Here is an 18,422-nt window from a genome sequence, read left to right as displayed (position 1 = left end):
TTAGATGACAGTTTCACCCAAACGCTGGCCCCCTGGAGCTGCTCTGATGTTCTTCTCCATTCATATTAACAGCACATGTATTAGTATTTATTATAGTCAATGTGGCCTTAAAGGAGAACTAAACCCTCAAAATGAAAGTGGCTAAAAATGCCCTATTTTCTATAGTGAACTTATTGCACGAGGCTAAAGTTTGAGCTTGTCAATAGCAGCAATGATCCAGGACTTCAAACTTGTCACAGGGGGTCACCATCTTGGAAAGTGTCTGTGACACTCACATGCTCAGTGGGCTCTGATTGGCTGTTGAGAAGCTAAGCTTAGGGCTCGTCACTAATTATCCAGCAGAAAATGAGCTTCCCTGGCTGTAATATAAGCTGATGCTACAGGTTTGCTGATTATTCAATTCTGATGCTAATTGCACTGGTTTCTGTGCTGCCATGTAGTAATTATGTGTATTAATTACTAATCAGCCTTATATTGTGACATTTCTATTCTATGTGTACTGTATATTGTGAGTGGGTCCCTAAGCTCAGTAAGTGACAGCAGCACAGAGCATGTGAATCAGTAGAAAAGAAGATGGGGAGCTACTGGGGCATCTTTGGAGATACAGATCTTTACTGCTAAAGGGATGTGGTTGCCTTGGGCTGGTACAGAAGCACAAAACATCATGTACAACATTTCTACCTACTTCTTTAGTTAGGCTTTAGTTCTCCTTTAAATTAACAGTATGATGTAGAGAGTCAATTTGCAATTGAATTAGATTTATTATTTTTTGTTATTTAGCTTTTTTTTTTTCAGCAGCTCTCCAATTTGCAATTTCATGTATCTGGTTGCTAGGGTCCAAATTCCCCTAGCAACCATGCACTGATTTAAATAAGAGACTGGGATATGAATAGGAGAGGACTTGAATAGAAAGATGAGCAATAAAAATTAGCAATAACAACAAATGTGTAGCCTTACAAAGCATGTGTATTTAGATGGGGTCAGTGACCCCCATCTGAAAGTTGGAAAGAGTCAGAAGCAGGCAAATCATTCAAAAACTATAAATATGAAGAATGAAAAATAAATAATGATCACTTGAACAGTTGCTTAGAATTAGCCATTCTACAACATACTAAATGTTATATGTAAATCTTAAAGGTGAACCTACCCCTTTAAGTCCTATAATTAAAGGATAAGTAAACCTTTAACATAAGTGAATGTGAAATTGATGAGTGTTATTCTAAGCACTTTTGTCATTTACATTCATAATTTATTTTCTTTTTATTCCACGATATTAAGGGATACATATGCTCTGATGTTCTTCTGCTTAGGAAAGTTTTGGCACTGTTGGAACAAAATTCATTCAGATTAACAGCACATGTATCCCTTAATATCTCGGAATAAAAAGAAAATAAATAATGAATGTAAATGACAAAAAGTGCCTAGATTAGCACTCTCATCAATTTTACATTCACTTATTTTAAAGGTTTACTTATCCTTTAAAGTGTCAGGCATTTTCCACACCACTGTACAACAATAGGATCCCAGACTCTGACGCAAAAGTCTCAGGCTTGATTTATTCTTTAGGCATAGATCATCCATTTTATATTTTAATAATGGGGCTTTCCTTCCTAAAGAAAGCTCCACTCTTTCCTTCCTAAAGAAAGCTCTGCCCTTTCCTTCCTAAAGAATCCTCCGCCCTTTCCTTCCTAAAGAATGCTCCGCCCTTTCCTTCCTAAAGAATGCTCCGCCCTTTCCTTCCTAAAGAAAGCTCCACCCTTTCCTTCCTAAAGAAAGCTCCACCCTTTCCTTCCTAAAGAAAGCTCCACCCTTTCCTTCCTAAAGAAAGCTCTGCCCTTTCCTTCCTAAAGAATCCTCCGCCCTTTCCTTCCTAAAGAATGCTCTGCCCTTTCCTTCCTAAAGAATGCTCCGCCCTTTCCTTCCTTCCTAAAGAATGCTCCGCCCTTTCCTTCCTAAAGAATGCTCCGCCCTTTCCTTCCTTCCTAAAGAATGCTCTGCCCTTTCCTTCCTAAAGAATGCTCCGCCCTTTCCTTCCTTCCTAAAGAATGCTCTGCCCTTTCCTTCCTAAAGAATGCTCCGCCCTTTCCTTCCTTCCTAAAGAATGCTCCGCCCTTTCAATCCTAAAGAAAGCTCCGCCCCCTTTCCTTCCTAAAGAAAGCTCCGCCTTTCCTTTCTTCTCAGCCAATGATTGGTAACGAATGGGGATAACAAGTCCTGATTTGCCTTTTAGAGGCAGAAATAAATAAAATAAATACACAGGGCAGCTCCCGCAGTCACGTGTGCACAGTCAGTTGCCCGTCCGTATCAAACGCTGCACAGTCCGAGCTCAGTAACTCTTCATCCTCCAAATCCTCTTCCTCATCAGTATCGGGCGTAAGGGGGGCGGTGCTTGGACCCTTGCAGATCTTCAGGTGCCTGGTGAGGTGGTACCTGGTGAGGAAAGCCTTGGAGCATTTCTCGCACACATAGTCCCGCCTCCCTTCGTGCGAATCGATGTGCTTCTTAAGGTGACCTGTGCGGGAGAAGCATTTTTCACACTTGGGGCATTTGATATGCCGTTCCCTGTAGGGAAAAACAAAAGAAGGTTTTTGTAAGGGGAATAGTATTAGCTGTGCACAGCCTAATCCCTTTAATATGAATGGAAACTGGGATTTAAAGGGATTCTGTCATGATTTTTATGATGTCTTTTTTATTTCTAAATGACACTGTTTACACTGCAAATAATTCACTGTACAATATAAAATGTCATTCCTGAACCAACAAGTGTATTTAGTTGTAATATTGGTGTGTAGGTGCATCTCAGGTCATTTTGCCTGGTCATGTGATTTCAGAAAGAGCCAGCACTTTAGGATGGAACTGCTTTCTGGCAGCCTGTTGTTTCTCCTACTCAATGTAACTGAATGTGTCGCAGTGGGACCTGGATTTTACTATTGAGTGCTGTTCTTGGACCTCACAGGCAGCTGTTATCCTGTGTTAGGGAGCTGCTAGGGTAAGGACACACGGAGAGATTAGTCGCCCCGGCAACAAATCGCCTCAGCTTTGGGGCAACAATCTCCCTGAACTGCCTTCCCGCCGGCTAGAATGAAAAATAGCACGTGGCACTTCCTTTTCCAAATTTTCCTTGTGAGGGCAACTTCGGAAAACGTAGCGCTCCGAGTGCCTGCCCCCAGGCGATTTTCATTTTAGCCAGTGGAAGGCAGATACAGGAGATTAGTCTCCCTGAAGAACGAGATTTGTCGCCTGGTGACTAATCTCTCTCAATCTGCCCGTGTGCCCGACCCATATCTGGTTACCTTCCCATTGTTCTGTTGTTTGGCTGCTGGGGGGAAAGGGAGGGGGCGATATCACTCCAACTTGCAGTACAGCAGTAAAGAGTGACTGAAGTTTATCAGAGCACAAGTCACATGACTGGGGCAGCTGGGAAATTGACAATATGTCTAGCCCCATGTCAGATTTTAGAATGAAAAAAAAATCCATTTGCTCTTTTGAAAAACAAATGCTATTGGGAACTAGGCATGCACAGAATCCAGGTTTCGGTTCGGGATTCGGCCTTTTTCAGCAGGATTCGGATTCGGCCGAATCCTTCTGCCCAGCCAAACTGAATCCTAATTTGCATATGCAAATAAGGGGCGGGGAGGGAATATTGGATTCTGTGCATCCCTATTCGAAACCCCGAGAGTGTGTATACGCACCGGGTGTGGGTGAGCCTGTGCTGCTTTAGGTCGTGCCTTCGCATGAACATCTTCTCGCAGAAGTCGCATTTCAGGGTCTTCTCGCCCGTGTGTATGGCCATGTGGGAGGCCACGTGAGCTTTCTGGGTGAATGACTTGTTGCACAGGCCGCAGCGATGATTCTTCTGACCTACAACAGGAGCAAACGCACCTTTTATGGAATGACGTTTCATACAGACTCCGCCCACACGCCCTGCATTGAACCCGGCTCTTTATAGCAACTGTCAGCTTAGAACACTCACCCGTGTGTATCCGGAGGTGGGTGCGAAGGTTGCTGGGGTCGCTGAATGCCTTGTTGCAGAACTCGCACTTATGGGGTTTCATGCCCATGTGACCCATGAAATGAACGTTGAGTTTGGAGGAGGAGGTGAAGGAGCGAGAGCACATTGAGCATTTCCACTTGCGGTTGGTGGGCATCAGCCCGTTGGCTCCGCTGCTCAGAGACTCGGCAGTTAGGTGGCTATTTAGGTGGCTCTTGAAATCTGCATACGAATGGCACTCCTTCCCACAGTGGCACACGAAAAACTCCGGCTGTTCAGGGAGGCCTAATAAAAGAAATATATATATATATATATATCCATAAATTATATAGTGAATAAAGTACCCCCTCTTGGAAATTATAAGGATATTATAAGTTACCGAGGAGTTTCATGACCATATAAAAACACAAGGCCAAAGTAATTGGAAAAAGTCATTATTTCTGGTGATCTGTCTGAAACCAACTGAACTGAAAAAAAAAGTGTTTGAAGGTGAACAACCCCTTTAAGTAGGGATGCACCGAATCCGCTATTTTGGATTCGGCCGAACCCCGAATCCTTCACAAAAGATTCGGCCGAATACCGAACCGAATCCGAACCCTAATTTGCATATGTAAATTAGGAGTGGGAAGGGAAAAACATTTTTTACTTCCTTGTTTTGTGACAAAACGTCACGCAATTTCCCTCTCCGCCCCTAATTTGCATATGCAAATTAGGATTTGGATTCGGTTTGGCCAGGCAGAAGGATTCGGCCGAATCCAAATCCTGCTGACTAAGGCCGAATCCCAAACCAAATCCTGGATTCGGTGCATCCCTACCTTTAAGCATTCTTGCATTTTCCAGGGAGTTTCCTCAATTTCAGGCAATTTTGGGGCAAAAATCTGCTGGCCACCAAAATGTCTACAGGTTGAGCTGTTTTAGAAATATTTATTGAAACTGTATATGAATTAGGCCATATGGGGCCCCTGTACCTCATGGGCCCCCCTATTTAATTACACCCCTAGTGATGGGGCGAATCTGTCCAATTTTGCTTCATGGAAAAATAAGCAAAACTGAACATTTTAAGATTTTTTTTTTTTACATATATATTCATTTATTTTTTTTAACTTTTTTTTCAGTGCACATATTGTGCTATTTTTGGAATTTCTGGTTTTGAAAATTAGAGCTGGCAACCCTGCCTTTGCCAAAATTTATCAGAAAGCACTCTCCCTACAGTCCAATCCATATATATATATAGTCACCTGTGTGGCCTCTTATAGACACCAACCCCTCAAAAAAATAAAAATAAAAGGTGAAATTGATCACGAACCAACCCAAATGCTTACCCATCTGCCTGGCGTAGTCCCGACTGTAATAAAAGAGCAGCTCCTGTTCTGGTGAGACCTCATTCGAGGTGCAGAAGTAGATCTTCCCATCGTGAGGGTAGGCCACAAGATTCTGTTCCTCGGGATTCCTGGTTCAAAAAATGAATCCGTTATGGCAGTAAAGGTAACAGACTATGGCAAGAATCTAAAGCTGAACACACTCACACATGAGCGAAGAAAGAGGCTGCTCTGATGTTCTTCTGCTTAGGAAAACAATTGGAAACCTTTCTCAAATCTTTCCTAAGCAGAAGAACATCAGAGCAGCCTCTTTCTTTCTCCTGACAACTTCCTTGACTACTTGGTGGTCAGACTGGTCAGAAACTGACCAGCAGGTGGCGCTGTTGGAACAAAATTCATTCATATTAACAGCACATGTATCCCTTAATATCTTGGAATAAAAAGAAAATAAATAATGAATGTAAATGACAAAAGAGCTTAGAACAACACTCTCATCAATTTTACATTCACTTGTTTTAAAGGTTTATTTATCCTTTAAGTCCCTCAACCCGGCAGAATGGATTCCAAAACGTATTAAGGAGCCAAGCCCATCCCTCTCCTACCAAGTGGTATATAAGAGAATTAAACACTCAGCCACACATGAAAACACTCACTGTAATTCTGCAGCCTGTAAATTATCCTCAAAGCCCTGTCAGTTCATACCTGGCCTTGCGCACAAACATCATCCAATTACATTCATTCTCGTCAGTCGTGATGATGCAGAACTCCATCACTCCGTTGTGGTACATCTGAGAAACACAATGCCACTGAGAAAATATTTGCAGCCCATATTAAAAGCGACCAAACAGTTACATCTCCCTGCTCACTCACAATGGTGATTTTGGGTTCTGATTTACCACTGATCTCTTAATTTTTTTGCCATTTCTGCTTTTTTCTGTGTTAAAAGATCATTGTTTCTAAAATATTCCTGCTGAATTGTGCTTAGTACAGAGGAATACCTATGCTGCCATAGTTTTATGGGATCTCTCTGTAGACTATGAGCAAACTTAGGGACTGTTCCTGCTGAATTGTGCTTAGTACAGGGAATACCTATGCTGCCATAGTTTTATGGGATCTCTCTGTACAGACTATGAGCAAACTTAGGGGCTGTTCCTGCTGAATTGTGCTTAGTACAGGGAATACCTATGTGTCATAGTTTTATGGGATCTCTCTGTACAGACTGTGAGCAAACTTAGGGGCTGTTCCTGCTGAATTGTGCTTAGTACAGGGAATACCTATGTGTCATAGTTTTATGGGATCTCTCTGTACAGACTGTGAGCAAATTTAGGGACTGTTCCTGCTGAATTGTGCTTAGTACAGGGGAATACCTATGCTGCCATAGTTTTATGGGATCTCTCTGTACAGACTATGAGCAAACTTAGGGGACTGTTCCTGCTGAATTGTGCTTAGTACATGGAATACCTATGCTGCCATAGTTTTATGGGATCTCTCTATACAGACTATGAGCAAACTTAGGGACTGTTCCTGCTGAATTGGGCTTAGTACAGGGAAATACCTATGCTGCCATAGTTTTATGGGATCTATCTGTACAGATTATGAGCAAATTTAGGGACTGTTCCTGCTGAATTGTGCTTAGTACAGGGGAATACCTATGCTGCCATAGTTTTATGGGATCTCTCTGTACAGACTATGAGCAAACTTAGGGGACTGTTCCTGCTGAATTGTGCTTAGTACATGGAATACCTATGCTGCCATAGTTTTATGGGATCTCTCTATACAGACTATGAGCAAACTTAGGGACTGTTCCTGCTGAATTGGGCTTAGTACAGGGAAATACCTATGCTGCCATAGTTTTATGGGATCTATCTGTACAGATTATGAGCAAATTTAGGGACTGTTCCTGCTGAATTGTGCTTAGTACAGGGAAATACCTATGCTGCCATAGTTTTATGGGATCTCTCTGTACAGATTATGAGCAAACTTAGGGACTGTTCCTGCTGAATTGTGCTTAGTACAGGGAAATACCTATGCTGCCATAGTTTTATGGGATCTCTCTGTACAGACTATGAGCAAATTTAGGGGACTGTTCCTGCTGAATTGTGCTTAGTACAGGGAATACCTATGCTGCCATAGTTTTATGGGATCTCTCTGTACAGACTATGAGCAAACTTAGGGACTGTTCCTGCTGAATTGTGCTTAGTACAGGGAAATACCTATGCTGCCATAGTTTTATGGGATCTCTCTGTACAGACTATGAGCAAATTTAGGGGACTGTTCCTGCTGAATTGTGCTTAGTACAGGGAATACCTATGCTGCCATAGTTTTATGGGATCTCTCTGTACAGACTATGAGCAAACTTAGGGACTGTTCCTGCTGAATTGTGCTTAGTACAGGGAATACCTATGCTGCCATAGTTTTATGGGATCTCTCTGTACAGACTATGAGCAAACTTAGGGACTGTTCCTGCTGAATTGTGCTTAGTACAGGGAATACCTATGTGTCATAGTTTTATGGGATCTCTCTGTACAGACTGTGAGCAAACTTAGGGGCTGTTCCTGCTGAATTGTGCTTAGTACAGGGAATACCTATGTGTCATAGTTTTATGGGATCTCTCTGTACAGACTGTGAGCAAATTTAGGGACTGTTCCTGCTGAATTGTGCTTAGTACAGGGGAATACCTATGCTGCCATAGTTTTATGGGATCTCTCTGTACAGACTATGAGCAAACTTAGGGGACTGTTCCTGCTGAATTGTGCTTAGTACATGGAATACCTATGCTGCCATAGTTTTATGGGATCTCTCTATACAGACTATGAGCAAACTTAGGGACTGTTCCTGCTGAATTGGGCTTAGTACAGGGAAATACCTATGCTGCCATAGTTTTATGGGATCTATCTGTACAGATTATGAGCAAATTTAGGGACTGTTCCTGCTGAATTGTGCTTAGTACAGGGAAATACCTATGCTGCCATAGTTTTATGGGATCTCTCTGTACAGATTATGAGCAAACTTAGGGACTGTTCCTGCTGAATTGTGCTTAGTACAGGGAAATACCTATGCTGCCATAGTTTTATGGGATCTCTCTGTACAGACTATGAGCAAATTTAGGGGACTGTTCCTGCTGAATTGTGCTTAGTACAGGGAATACCTATGCTGCCATAGTTTTATGGGATCTCTCTGTACAGACTATGAGCAAACTTAGGGACTGTTCCTGCTGAATTGTGCTTAGTACAGGGAAATACCTATGCTGCCATAGTTTTATGGGATCTCTCTGTACAGACTATGAGCAAATTTAGGGGACTGTTCCTGCTGAATTGTGCTTAGTACAGGGAATACCTATGCTGCCATAGTTTTATGGGATCTCTCTGTACAGACTATGAGCAAACTTAGGGACTGTTCCTGCTGAATTGTGCTTAGTACAGGGAATACCTATGCTGCCATAGTTTTATGGGATCTCTCTGTACAGACTATGAGCAAACTTAGGGCACATGCAGATTCTCACCTTCCAGATATGACTGGCTGACTTGTCTGTCCAATCAGCAACCTCCAGAGACTGACTCTCCTGTCCTATTAAGGGCCCAAAGCAGGTCCTGACTGGGATGCTTTCCTGTGCCCATACACCTGTAACAAGAAGGTATTTCCAGTACAAAAGTTTATTGGATAAAGGCAAGAGAAGAAGAGATCATCATTCTCAATGATTTATATTTAGCCGGAGTCTACGGTGAGACTCAAAACAATTATCCTTGCCAGCATTATCTGCATACACTATAATGATACATGGATACAAATTACACAGTATGAGAACAAAGCACCAGTAAAATCAGTTAAAGGGGTTTTTCACCTTTGAGTTCATTTTAGTATGATGTAGAGAGGGATATTCTGAGACAATTTGCAATTAGTTTTCATTTTTTATTATTTGTGGTTTTTGACTTATTTAGGTTTTTATTCAGCGGCTCTCCAGTTTGCAATTTCAGCACTTTGATTGCTAGGGTCCAAATTTCCCTAGCTACCATGCACTGATTCGGATAAGAGACTGGAATATGAATAGGAGAGGCCTGAGATGTGTAAAAGAAAATTAGCAATAAATGTGTAGCCTTACATTTGTTTTTTAAGATGGGGTCAGTGACCCCCATTTCAAAGCTGGAAAGAGTCAGAAGAAGAAGGCAAATAATTCAAAAACTGTAAAAAATAAATATAGGCGACCAATTGAAAAGGTACTTAGAGTTAGCCGTTCTATAAATACTAAAAGTTAATTTAAAGGTGAACCACCCCTTGAATGGGATGAGACACTTTCCTTACCCATTTCGGCTCCTGTTACAGACTGTCTCAGCACCAGCTCCTTAGGGAGAGACAATCTCGCCCGACTCTCAATGGGACTGTCGGGTATAAATGTGACCGGACCGTGTTCAGGACAATCAGAAGGGTAAGCCCTGTCACACAGCGTACACCCTGTCAGGAAAACAGAAAACATTAATGAGAAGAATTTTTTGCTTTTAATAGAGAAAAAAAATTACAACTTGATTTAATCATATGAAGTTCATTAGACACCTTCCAGCTTTTCATCCAAATAACCTGGTTGCTAAAGAGAACGGGACCCTAGCAACCAGATAACAGCTGGAATTACAAACTTCAGGAGAGCTGATGAAGAAAAAGCAATCAAAAGCCATAAATAAAGGCCAATTGCACTTTGTCTTAGAATGTCACTGTCTTTAAGGCATAAAACTTTCTGCTCTCATAACTGCAGCATACAAATCCAGCATGGCTGCTCTGTTTTAGGTTTTTTTCTGGAAGTAACTAAAAACTGCATCTAATTTGACATGGTTTGGTAGCAAGCACCTCTGGGGGTCCAGTAACTACCAGCAACTTAGTAGATATTTGTAGCCATCATTTTTTGCACAGCAGGAACAGCCCCTAAGTTTGCTCATAGTCTGTACAGAGAGATCCCATAAAACTATGGCAGCATAGGTATTCCCTGTACTAAGCACAATTCAGCAGGAACAGTCCCCTAAGTTTACTCATAGTCTGTACAGAGAGATCCCATAAAACTATGACAGCATAGGTATTCCCTGTACTAAGCACAATTCAGCAGGAACAGTCCCTAAGTTTGCTCATAGTCTGTACAGAGAGATCCCATAAAACTATGGCAGCATAGGTATTCCCTGTACTAAGCACAATTCAGCAGGAACAGTCCCCTAAGTTTACTCATAGTCTGTACAGAGAGATCCCATAAAACTATGACAGCATAGGTATTCCCTGTACTAAGCACAATTCAGCAGGAACAGCCCCTAAGTTTGCTCATAGTCTGTACAGAGAGATCCCATAAAACTATGGCAGCATAGGTATTCCCTGTACTAAGCACAATTCAGCAGGAACAGTCCCCTAAGTTTACTCATAGTCTGTACAGAGAGATCCCATAAAACTATGACAGCATAGGTATTCCCTGTACTAAGCACAATTCAGCAGGAACAGCCCCAAGTTTGCTCATAGTCTGTACAGAGAGATCCCATAAAACTATGGCAGCATAGGTATTCCCTGTACTAAGCACAATTCAGCAGGAACAGTCCCTAAGTTTGCTCATAGTCTGTACAGAGAGATCCCATAAAACTATGGTAGCATAGGTATTCACTGTACTAAGCACAATTCAGCAGGAACAGTCCCTAAGTTTGCTCATAGTCTGTACAGAGAGATCCCATAAAACTATGGCAGCATAGGTATTCACTGTACTAAGCACAATTCAGCAGGAACAGTCCCTAAGTTTGCTCATAGTCTGTACAGAGAGATCCCATAAAACTATGGCAGCATAGGTATTCACTGTACTAAGCACAATTCAGCAGGAACAGTCCCTAAGTTTGCTCATAGTCTGTACAGAGAGATCCCATAAAACTTTGGCAGCATAGATATTCCTCTGTACTAAGCACAATTCAGCAGGAACAGTCCCCTAAGTTTACTCATAGTCTGTACAGAGAGATCCCATAAAACTTTGGCAGCATAGATATTCCTCTGTACTAAGCACAATTCAGCAGGAACAGTCCCCTAAGTTTACTCATAGTCTGTACAGAGAGATCCCATAAAACTTTGGCAGCATAGATATTCCTCTGTACTAAGCACAATTCAGCAGGAACAGTCCCCTAAGTTTACTCATAGTCTGTACAGAGAGATCCCATAAAACTATGGCAGCATAGGTATTCCTCTGTACTAAGCACAATTCAGCAGGAACAGTCCCCTAAGTTTACTCATAGCCTGTACAGAGAGATTCCATAAAACTATGGCAGCATAATTAAAGCAGAAGATTCAGAGTCCGCACTTACAAATTGTAAACAGAGTTGCCATGTTTTCTTTGTTGGAATTGGAGTCGATGTGTAGGGTGGAAGGGACAAAAGTCAGGCTCCCGGTATCAACGTGACCCCCTCCCATGGAGACCTCTGGGGTGACTGGCTCAAGGGTGATGCTGGCCCCATGCAGAGACACGGAAGTTAAAGATGAAAGCTGGGGGTTACTGTTCATGGCCACAGTATGGATAGTATCACTTAGGCTGCTTTCTGACATGCTTGAACCAGTTGCCATGTGATGTTCCGACTCCATTACTACTGGGAGCTCTAAGGATCCGCTGTGCAGCGGTAACACAACAGCATGGCCCACGGCATCAGGGGGCAAACTGCCATCCACTGTGAGGGGCTCATGAGATCGAGCAACGTTCGAGATCTGCCCATGTTCTGTTGGGACTCCTTCCATGCTTAGCTCTTCTGTAATGCTGTCCGATGGGATGGGGCTGTTAACTCTGGAGACACTACCCATAGTAATCCCAGTGTCTAGCTCATGGCCATCGCTGGGGTGCAGGCTCTGTGCTGTGTGCCCACCAACTGAGCGAGAGTCTAGGGATACAATTCCAGTCTCTAAGCCCACAGATCCCCCAGGCTGAAAAGGGTCCAGAGGCTGAGGGGCGGTGGAGCTGCCGTCTACATTGAGCGAGCAGGGATGTATGTACTGCGGTGGGGGGCGGTCAGCTAGATACGAGAGGATTCCTGCAAAGTGAAAAGAACAGGACATTCTGATATCATTCTCAATAACTTCTATACACCTCACAATGATAAAAGGAGAACTAAACCCTAAAAATGAATGTGGCTAAAAATGGCATATTTTATATAGTGAACTTATTGCACGAGGCTAAAGTTTGAGCTTGTCAATAGCAGCAATGATCCAGGACTTCAAACTTGTCACAGGGGTCACCATCTTGGAAAGTGTCTGTGACACTCACATGCTCAGTGGGCTCTGATTGGCTGTTGAGAAGCTAAGCTTAGGGCTCGTCACTAATTATCCAGCAGAAAATGAGCTTCCCTGGCTGTAATATAAGCTGATGCTACAGGTTTGCTGATTATTCAATTCTGATGCTAATTGCACTGGTTTCTGTGCTGCCATGTAGTAATTATGTGTATTAATTACTAATCAGCCTTATATTGGGACATTTCTATTCTATGTGTACTGTATATTGTGAGTGGGTCCCTAAGCTCAGTAAGTGACAGCAGCACAGAGCATGTGCAGTGAATCAGCAGAAAAGAAGATGGGGAGCTACTGGGGCATCTTTGGAGACACAGATCTTTACTGATAAAGGGCTGTGGTTGCCTTGGGCTGGTACAAAACCCCAAAACATAATGTACAACATTTCTAACTATTTCTTTAATTAGGCTTTAGTTCTCCTTTAACACTACATGATTAACACTGGCCATACATGTGGGCCAACTTGCGTCGATCCCCACTAAATACTGTAGCCCACTATACCTGGCAGTATATGCCTGAAGTAGCTGCTGTCCAGGTGAGGGTAAGGTGGAGGAGGAAGGGGATAGTTTCTCTCTGGGAGACCACACATCACACCTCGGTCTCCTATACCCATGGGAAGCATCACTGAGAGCGCAGAAGGGAGGGAGCTTAAGGATGGACCCAGGTTAGGGATTGCCACTGGTAGGCCTGAAACAAAGAGCAAAAGACATTTGAAAATAAAACGTTTGATAGCAGATGGGAAAACTACCCGTTGCAACAACTTACCCGGCGCTGGAAGAGTATTGTGCGGGGGGGAGGCAGAAAGTCCAAGATGACTCCCCGAGAGCGGGAGAGAATTGGTCACAGAGGAAGGAGTCAGCTGCTCCATCCCCACGGTGCTGAGGTTCAACTCATTCATTCTGTGAGTAACAAGAAAACAGGCTGTGCATTAAACACACACGTTATAGAAGGGCTGGATAGGGCAGCAACCCATAGCAACTAATCACTGGTTAGCTTTATTTTCAACCAGCAGGTAGAACAATACAAGCAAACATCTGATCGGTTGCTTCCCAGGTGCAAATGTACCCAGTTTTTATAAAACAGGGGTCCCCAAGCACCGGGTCGCCTCTGGTCCTGGATGAGGTCTATAGTAGTTCCAAAACAATGAAAAGGCCCCAATTACCTGCAATCCCATATCCCTTATGCACCATCCCCGTGACAACAGATATGCAGAGTCCAGGAAGTTTCTACTGATCGCAACAAGGAGCAAAATATTGTTTGGACGGGTTTTTTTTTGGTAAGCCTGAAATGCGCTCATGCATCTTCCTCCGCCAGGCAATATGGGTTGGGGACCACTGTTATAAAGGACCCCCCTGGAAGGGGTGAACCTTATAGGCAGTTATATTGTTTGAATCCACGTCATGTGTTGATACCCCACAGGTCTCCCCCCTAAAACACACACTGCTGAATGAAAACACAAAGGGGGTGATAACATAGTGCGACAGCTTTGAGGGGGACCCCTGATTTACTGGGGGTGCCAGTGTGTTGGGTGAATAGCCTATTGGCTATAGCTGTACCTGTAATGCATCTGATGCCTTCACAGCCACGTCTGACAGAACAGGACTGGAGGGGTTAAAAAAAGGCAAAGTTAACAGCACAGCCACGTCTATTATTCCTTGCTCATTACACAGAGAGATAAAGAGCAGAACCTATAGGCACAGCATCATTGTCTCCAGATTCTTGCAGGAGGATTCAGCGAGTAGATCCATGGGGACCGGCGTCTGCAGAGTCTGGGGGTGACGTTCCTTTTGTGAGTCTGGGGTGACGGGTCCTTTTGTGAGTCTGGGGGTGACGGTCCTTTTGTGAGTCTGGGGGTGACGGTCCTTTTGTGAGTCTGGGGGTGACCATCCTTTTGTGAGTCTGGGGGTGACGGGTCCTTTTGTGAGTCTGGGGGTGACGGGTCCTGTGAGTCTGGGGGTGACGGTCCTTTTGTGAGTCTGGGGGTGACGGTCCTTTTGTGATTCTGGGGGTGACGGGTCCTGTGAGTCTGGGGGTGACGGGTCCTGTGAGTCTGGGGGTGACGGTCCTTTTGTGAGTCTGGGGGTGACGGGTCCTGTGAGTCTGGGGGTGACAGGTCCTGTGAGTCTGGGGGTGACGGTCCTTTTGTGAGTCTGGGGGTGACGGTCCTTTTGTGAGTCTGGGGGTGATGGGTCCTGTGAGTCTGGGGGTGACAGGTCCTGTGAGTCTGGGGGTGACGGTCCTTTTGTGAGTCTGGGGGTGACGGTCCTTTTGTGAGTCTGGGGGTGACGGGTCCTGTGAGTCTAGGGGTGACGGTCCTTTTGTGAGTCTGGGGGTGACGGTCCTTTTGTGAGTCTGGGGGTGACAGGTCCTGTGAGTCTGGGGGTGACGGTCCTTTTGTGAGTCTGGGGGTGACGGGTCCTGTGAGTCTGGGGGTGACGGTCCTTTTGTGAGTCTGGGGGTGACGGGTCCTGTGAGTCTGGGGGTGACGGTCCTTTTGTGAGTCTGGGGGTGATGGGTCCTGTGAGTCTGGGGGTGACGGGTCCTGTGAGTCTGGGGGTGACGGTCCTTTTGTGAGTCTGGGGGTGACGGTCCTTTTGTGAGTCTGGGGGTGACGGGTCCTGTGAGTCTGGGGGTGACGGGTCCTGTGAGTCTGGGGGTGACGGTCCTTTTGGTGGCCCTTGATGCTGAGGCGACTGTCACAGAGAAGTTATTGGGCCGACTGCCGGTGCCGTTCCCTCAGGCTCCTGTGAGGGTATAGAGACAAGCAGTGGCATAAACGGATGTGACTGGGCCCTACAGCAAAATAATTTGAGGGGCCTAAAACTCTCCAGAGAATAAAAATTAAAATAACTCATTAATTAGGGCCCCCTCTGTAGTTACAAGCCTGTGGCTAATGGATATTACCTGTGTATTCTGTATAGTTACTGTCACTATCTCTCTCATGTTTATAGCTGCATTTCCCCTTTAAATGACGTGTAACCCAGGGCAGCACTATCTCTCACACAAACAGGGTTTTATCCCCCTTACCCGTCACTGGTACAGCCCACAGCTCTCCTACACTCACACTACAACAGCGACCCTCGCACCCACTTCTGCCTCTGCTCACCCGACCCACCAGCCCGCCTCCTTTCCTCACCCTCCGCTTTCGTTTACGAAGCTCATCCTTGATTCGATCGCCGAATCCACAACCAAGATGGCGGAAGACGAAGTGACATCGGCAGCCAGGAACGGGGCCAATCACGTAGAAGGCCACATGAGAGTAGGCGGGGCGATGCGTCCTGGCTGAGGGCGATGCTGAGGAGAGCTGTTGCCATGGGCACAGGGAAGCTCTTATTTCCGGCTGTGTGTGGAGGAGCTTTATAGATGCACCACAGCGTCTGGCAGACAGAGAGAGCTAAATACTGTGTCCTGTTTGTGTGTATAGGGCGCCTGGCAGCCTCTCTCCCCATCCCCAAAGCTTAAAAATCACATTCCCTGAATAAACGGAAGTGGAAAGAATATTCTGGTGCCATAGCTCCCTTGCAAATTCCGCCCTCCCTTGCAAAGCAGTGACCCTATAAAGTGTTACTCCTCCTCGGCTCAGTAAAATGCCCTAGTCATGGGCCCTTGGGTGCTTATATATATATATAGACTCTCATCTGTCTTTTTCACCTCACATTCAAACACTTGCAAAATCTTGCCGTACTCAACTGCGCAACATTGCTCGAATACGACCCTATCTCAGTTCAGAATCAACTAAAACACCGATTCAGTCTCTCATCATCTCCCGCCTTGATTACTGCAACTTACTCCTCACAGGTCTTCCAACGAGTCGCCTTTCACTCACATACCTCCCAACATTTTGGAAGTAAAAAGAGGGACAAAAACATTTTTTTTCTGCACGTATTTTTTGACCACACCCCTTTCTGTGGCCACACCCCCTAATTACCATGTTTGTTTTACAACATTTGGCAGGTTATGAAAGTTTGAAAATATTCCTCCTTATCTAAACTGTGTTTTTGTGTCTCAAAATTGTTACAAAGTAGCTTATTTGCACCTGTTAGCTGTTCTGGGCTCTCTGCTAAAAGCCAATTAAGTGAGAAACTTTGTTTCTTTTTCTGGCTGTTCGGTGCAGAGAAAAGAGGGACTTTCCAGTACAAATGAGGGACTGCGGGTTGAGCAGTCAAAAGAGGGACTGTCCCTCCGAAAAAGGGACAGTTGGGAGGTATGTTCTCACATTCAAGGCCCTTAATAATGAAACCCCTCCCTATATTTCATCTCTAATCTCCAAATACTCTCCTTCACGAAACCTACGCTCTGCTTCTGATCTTCCCTCACTTCTCCTCTCATCACTTCTGCCCATTCTCACCTACAAGACTTCTCTCTGGCTCCTGCTTTTCTCTGGAACTCTCTGCCACAAGCTGTCAGACTTTCTCCTTCTTTCCAAACTTTCAAGCGCTCCTTAAAGACCCATCTGTTTAAAGAGGCCTATTCGATGTACCTTAATTAATCATTGCTGTATCAAAAATGACAAAGTGTTTATACAATCCTAATGTCTCAATTGTACCCTAATCTTTTAGTTTGTAAACTCTAATCTCTAGGTCCTTCTAACCCTATTGTATCTGTAATCCTTGTTTGTTATCCACCATTTATTCCCTGTTTGCTATAACTGTGGTAAAGCACTGCGTATCTTTACAGCGCTATAAATAAATAAATGATGATGATGATATATATAGTGAATAAAGTACCCCCTCTTGTAAAATATAAGGATATTATAAATTACCGAGGAGTTTCATGACCATATAAAAACACGAGGCCGAAGGCCGAGTGTTTTTATACAGGTCATGGAACTCCGAGGTTACTTCTAATATCCTCATATTTTGCAACTGGGGGTAGTTTATTATAATACACAAATTTCAGTGAGTCATGTGACAGAAATGACATCAGAACTCACCGTTTATAACTGATGACATCAGAACTCACCGTTTCTAAGGATATAATTTACAAGATATTCATGGCTTTTGTGTATTATATATATATATATAAAGACATTCCAGCCCTGTGTGCCTGTATCACTTTAAACTACTGAACTTGAGAAAAAGAAAACATAAGGGAGCTGAAATCCTGGTCTTCCAGGGAAACCCTGACCAAAACATGAGGATCATAAGGCTGATTACAGGACAAGAGACTGAGAGCAGAAGAGTGCTTGAAAGATGTGCGGCAAGTGGAAGGTGACTGAGCCTGAAGGCCCTTTGTCATAGATCCCCGGAGATAATGCATTCCTCAGCCGTTAGGTAAGCACAGAGCATGGAGGCAGCTTAGAGGTCTGTATGTGTAACGGTGTGCCATAAATGAGTCTAACAGAAGAGATAGAATACTTAGGGTTGGTATTAAAAAAGCCGAAAAAAGTAAACCTTTCAAATAATTGAATGTAGAATTGATGAGAGTGCTATTCTAAGCACTTTTGTCATTACATTCATTATTTATTTTCTTTTTATTCCAAGATATTAAGGGATACATGTGCTGTTAATATGAATGAATTTTGTTCCAACATCGCCACCTGCTGGTCAGTTTCTGACCAGTCTGACCACCAAGTAGTCAAGGAAGTTGTCAGGAGAAAGAGGCTACTCTGATGTTCTTCTGCTTAGGAAAGATTTGAGAAATTTTCCTAAGCAGAAGAACATCAGAGCAGCCTCTTTCTTTCATTACAGAGCATTTGTTTTTAGAAGGGAGCAGTGCCCCCCCTGTTTGAAAACTCTAAAGAGTTAGAAGAAAAGGAAATATCATTTAAAAAAATCTATAAAAAAATATAATTATATAACTTGCTAAAAATTAACTTAAAGGTGGACACCCCTTTA

The 18,422-nt window shown here is 43.8% G+C and overlaps 1 protein-coding gene across 1 annotated transcript; it reads right to left on the bottom strand.

Annotated features, from left to right (window-relative positions):
* Positions 1-1,536: 1,536 nt before the first annotated feature.
* Positions 1,537-14,403, bottom strand: prdm4.S (PR domain 4 S homeolog). The gene is made up of 12 exons (XM_018254793.2): positions 14,274-14,403; positions 14,142-14,187; positions 13,351-13,484; positions 13,087-13,272; positions 11,619-12,332; positions 9,610-9,759; positions 8,813-8,931; positions 6,013-6,098; positions 5,314-5,441; positions 3,974-4,276; positions 3,693-3,861; positions 1,537-2,562 (listed from the first exon to the last, which is right to left on the bottom strand). Exons 2-12 carry the CDS (start codon positions 14,150-14,152, stop codon positions 2,274-2,276), a joined length of 2,289 nt encoding a protein of 762 aa, XP_018110282.1. The 5' UTR covers positions 14,153-14,187; positions 14,274-14,403; the 3' UTR covers positions 1,537-2,273.
* Between the last annotated feature and the right edge of the window lie 4,019 nt (positions 14,404-18,422).

This window comes from Xenopus laevis, chromosome 3S (assembly GCF_017654675.1).
Source record: "Xenopus laevis strain J_2021 chromosome 3S, Xenopus_laevis_v10.1, whole genome shotgun sequence".
Classification (NCBI taxonomy): domain Eukaryota; kingdom Metazoa; phylum Chordata; class Amphibia; order Anura; family Pipidae; genus Xenopus; species Xenopus laevis.
The sequence above is the reverse complement of the archived record's forward strand: the minus strand, read 5'-3'. Positions and strand labels throughout refer to the sequence as shown.

What these genes read in the sequence shown, in the direction of transcription:
- prdm4.S (XM_018254793.2), bottom strand. An exon ending in GGCAACTCTGTTTACAATTT is followed by an intron (nt 9,760 to 11,618) that starts GTAAGTGCGGAC and finishes TTTTCCTGACAG; the next exon opens with GGTGTACGCTGTGTGACAGG. An exon ending in TGTAACAGGAGCCGAAATGG is followed by an intron (nt 8,932 to 9,609) that starts GTAAGGAAAGTG and finishes TTCTTGTTACAG; the next exon opens with GTGTATGGGCACAGGAAAGC.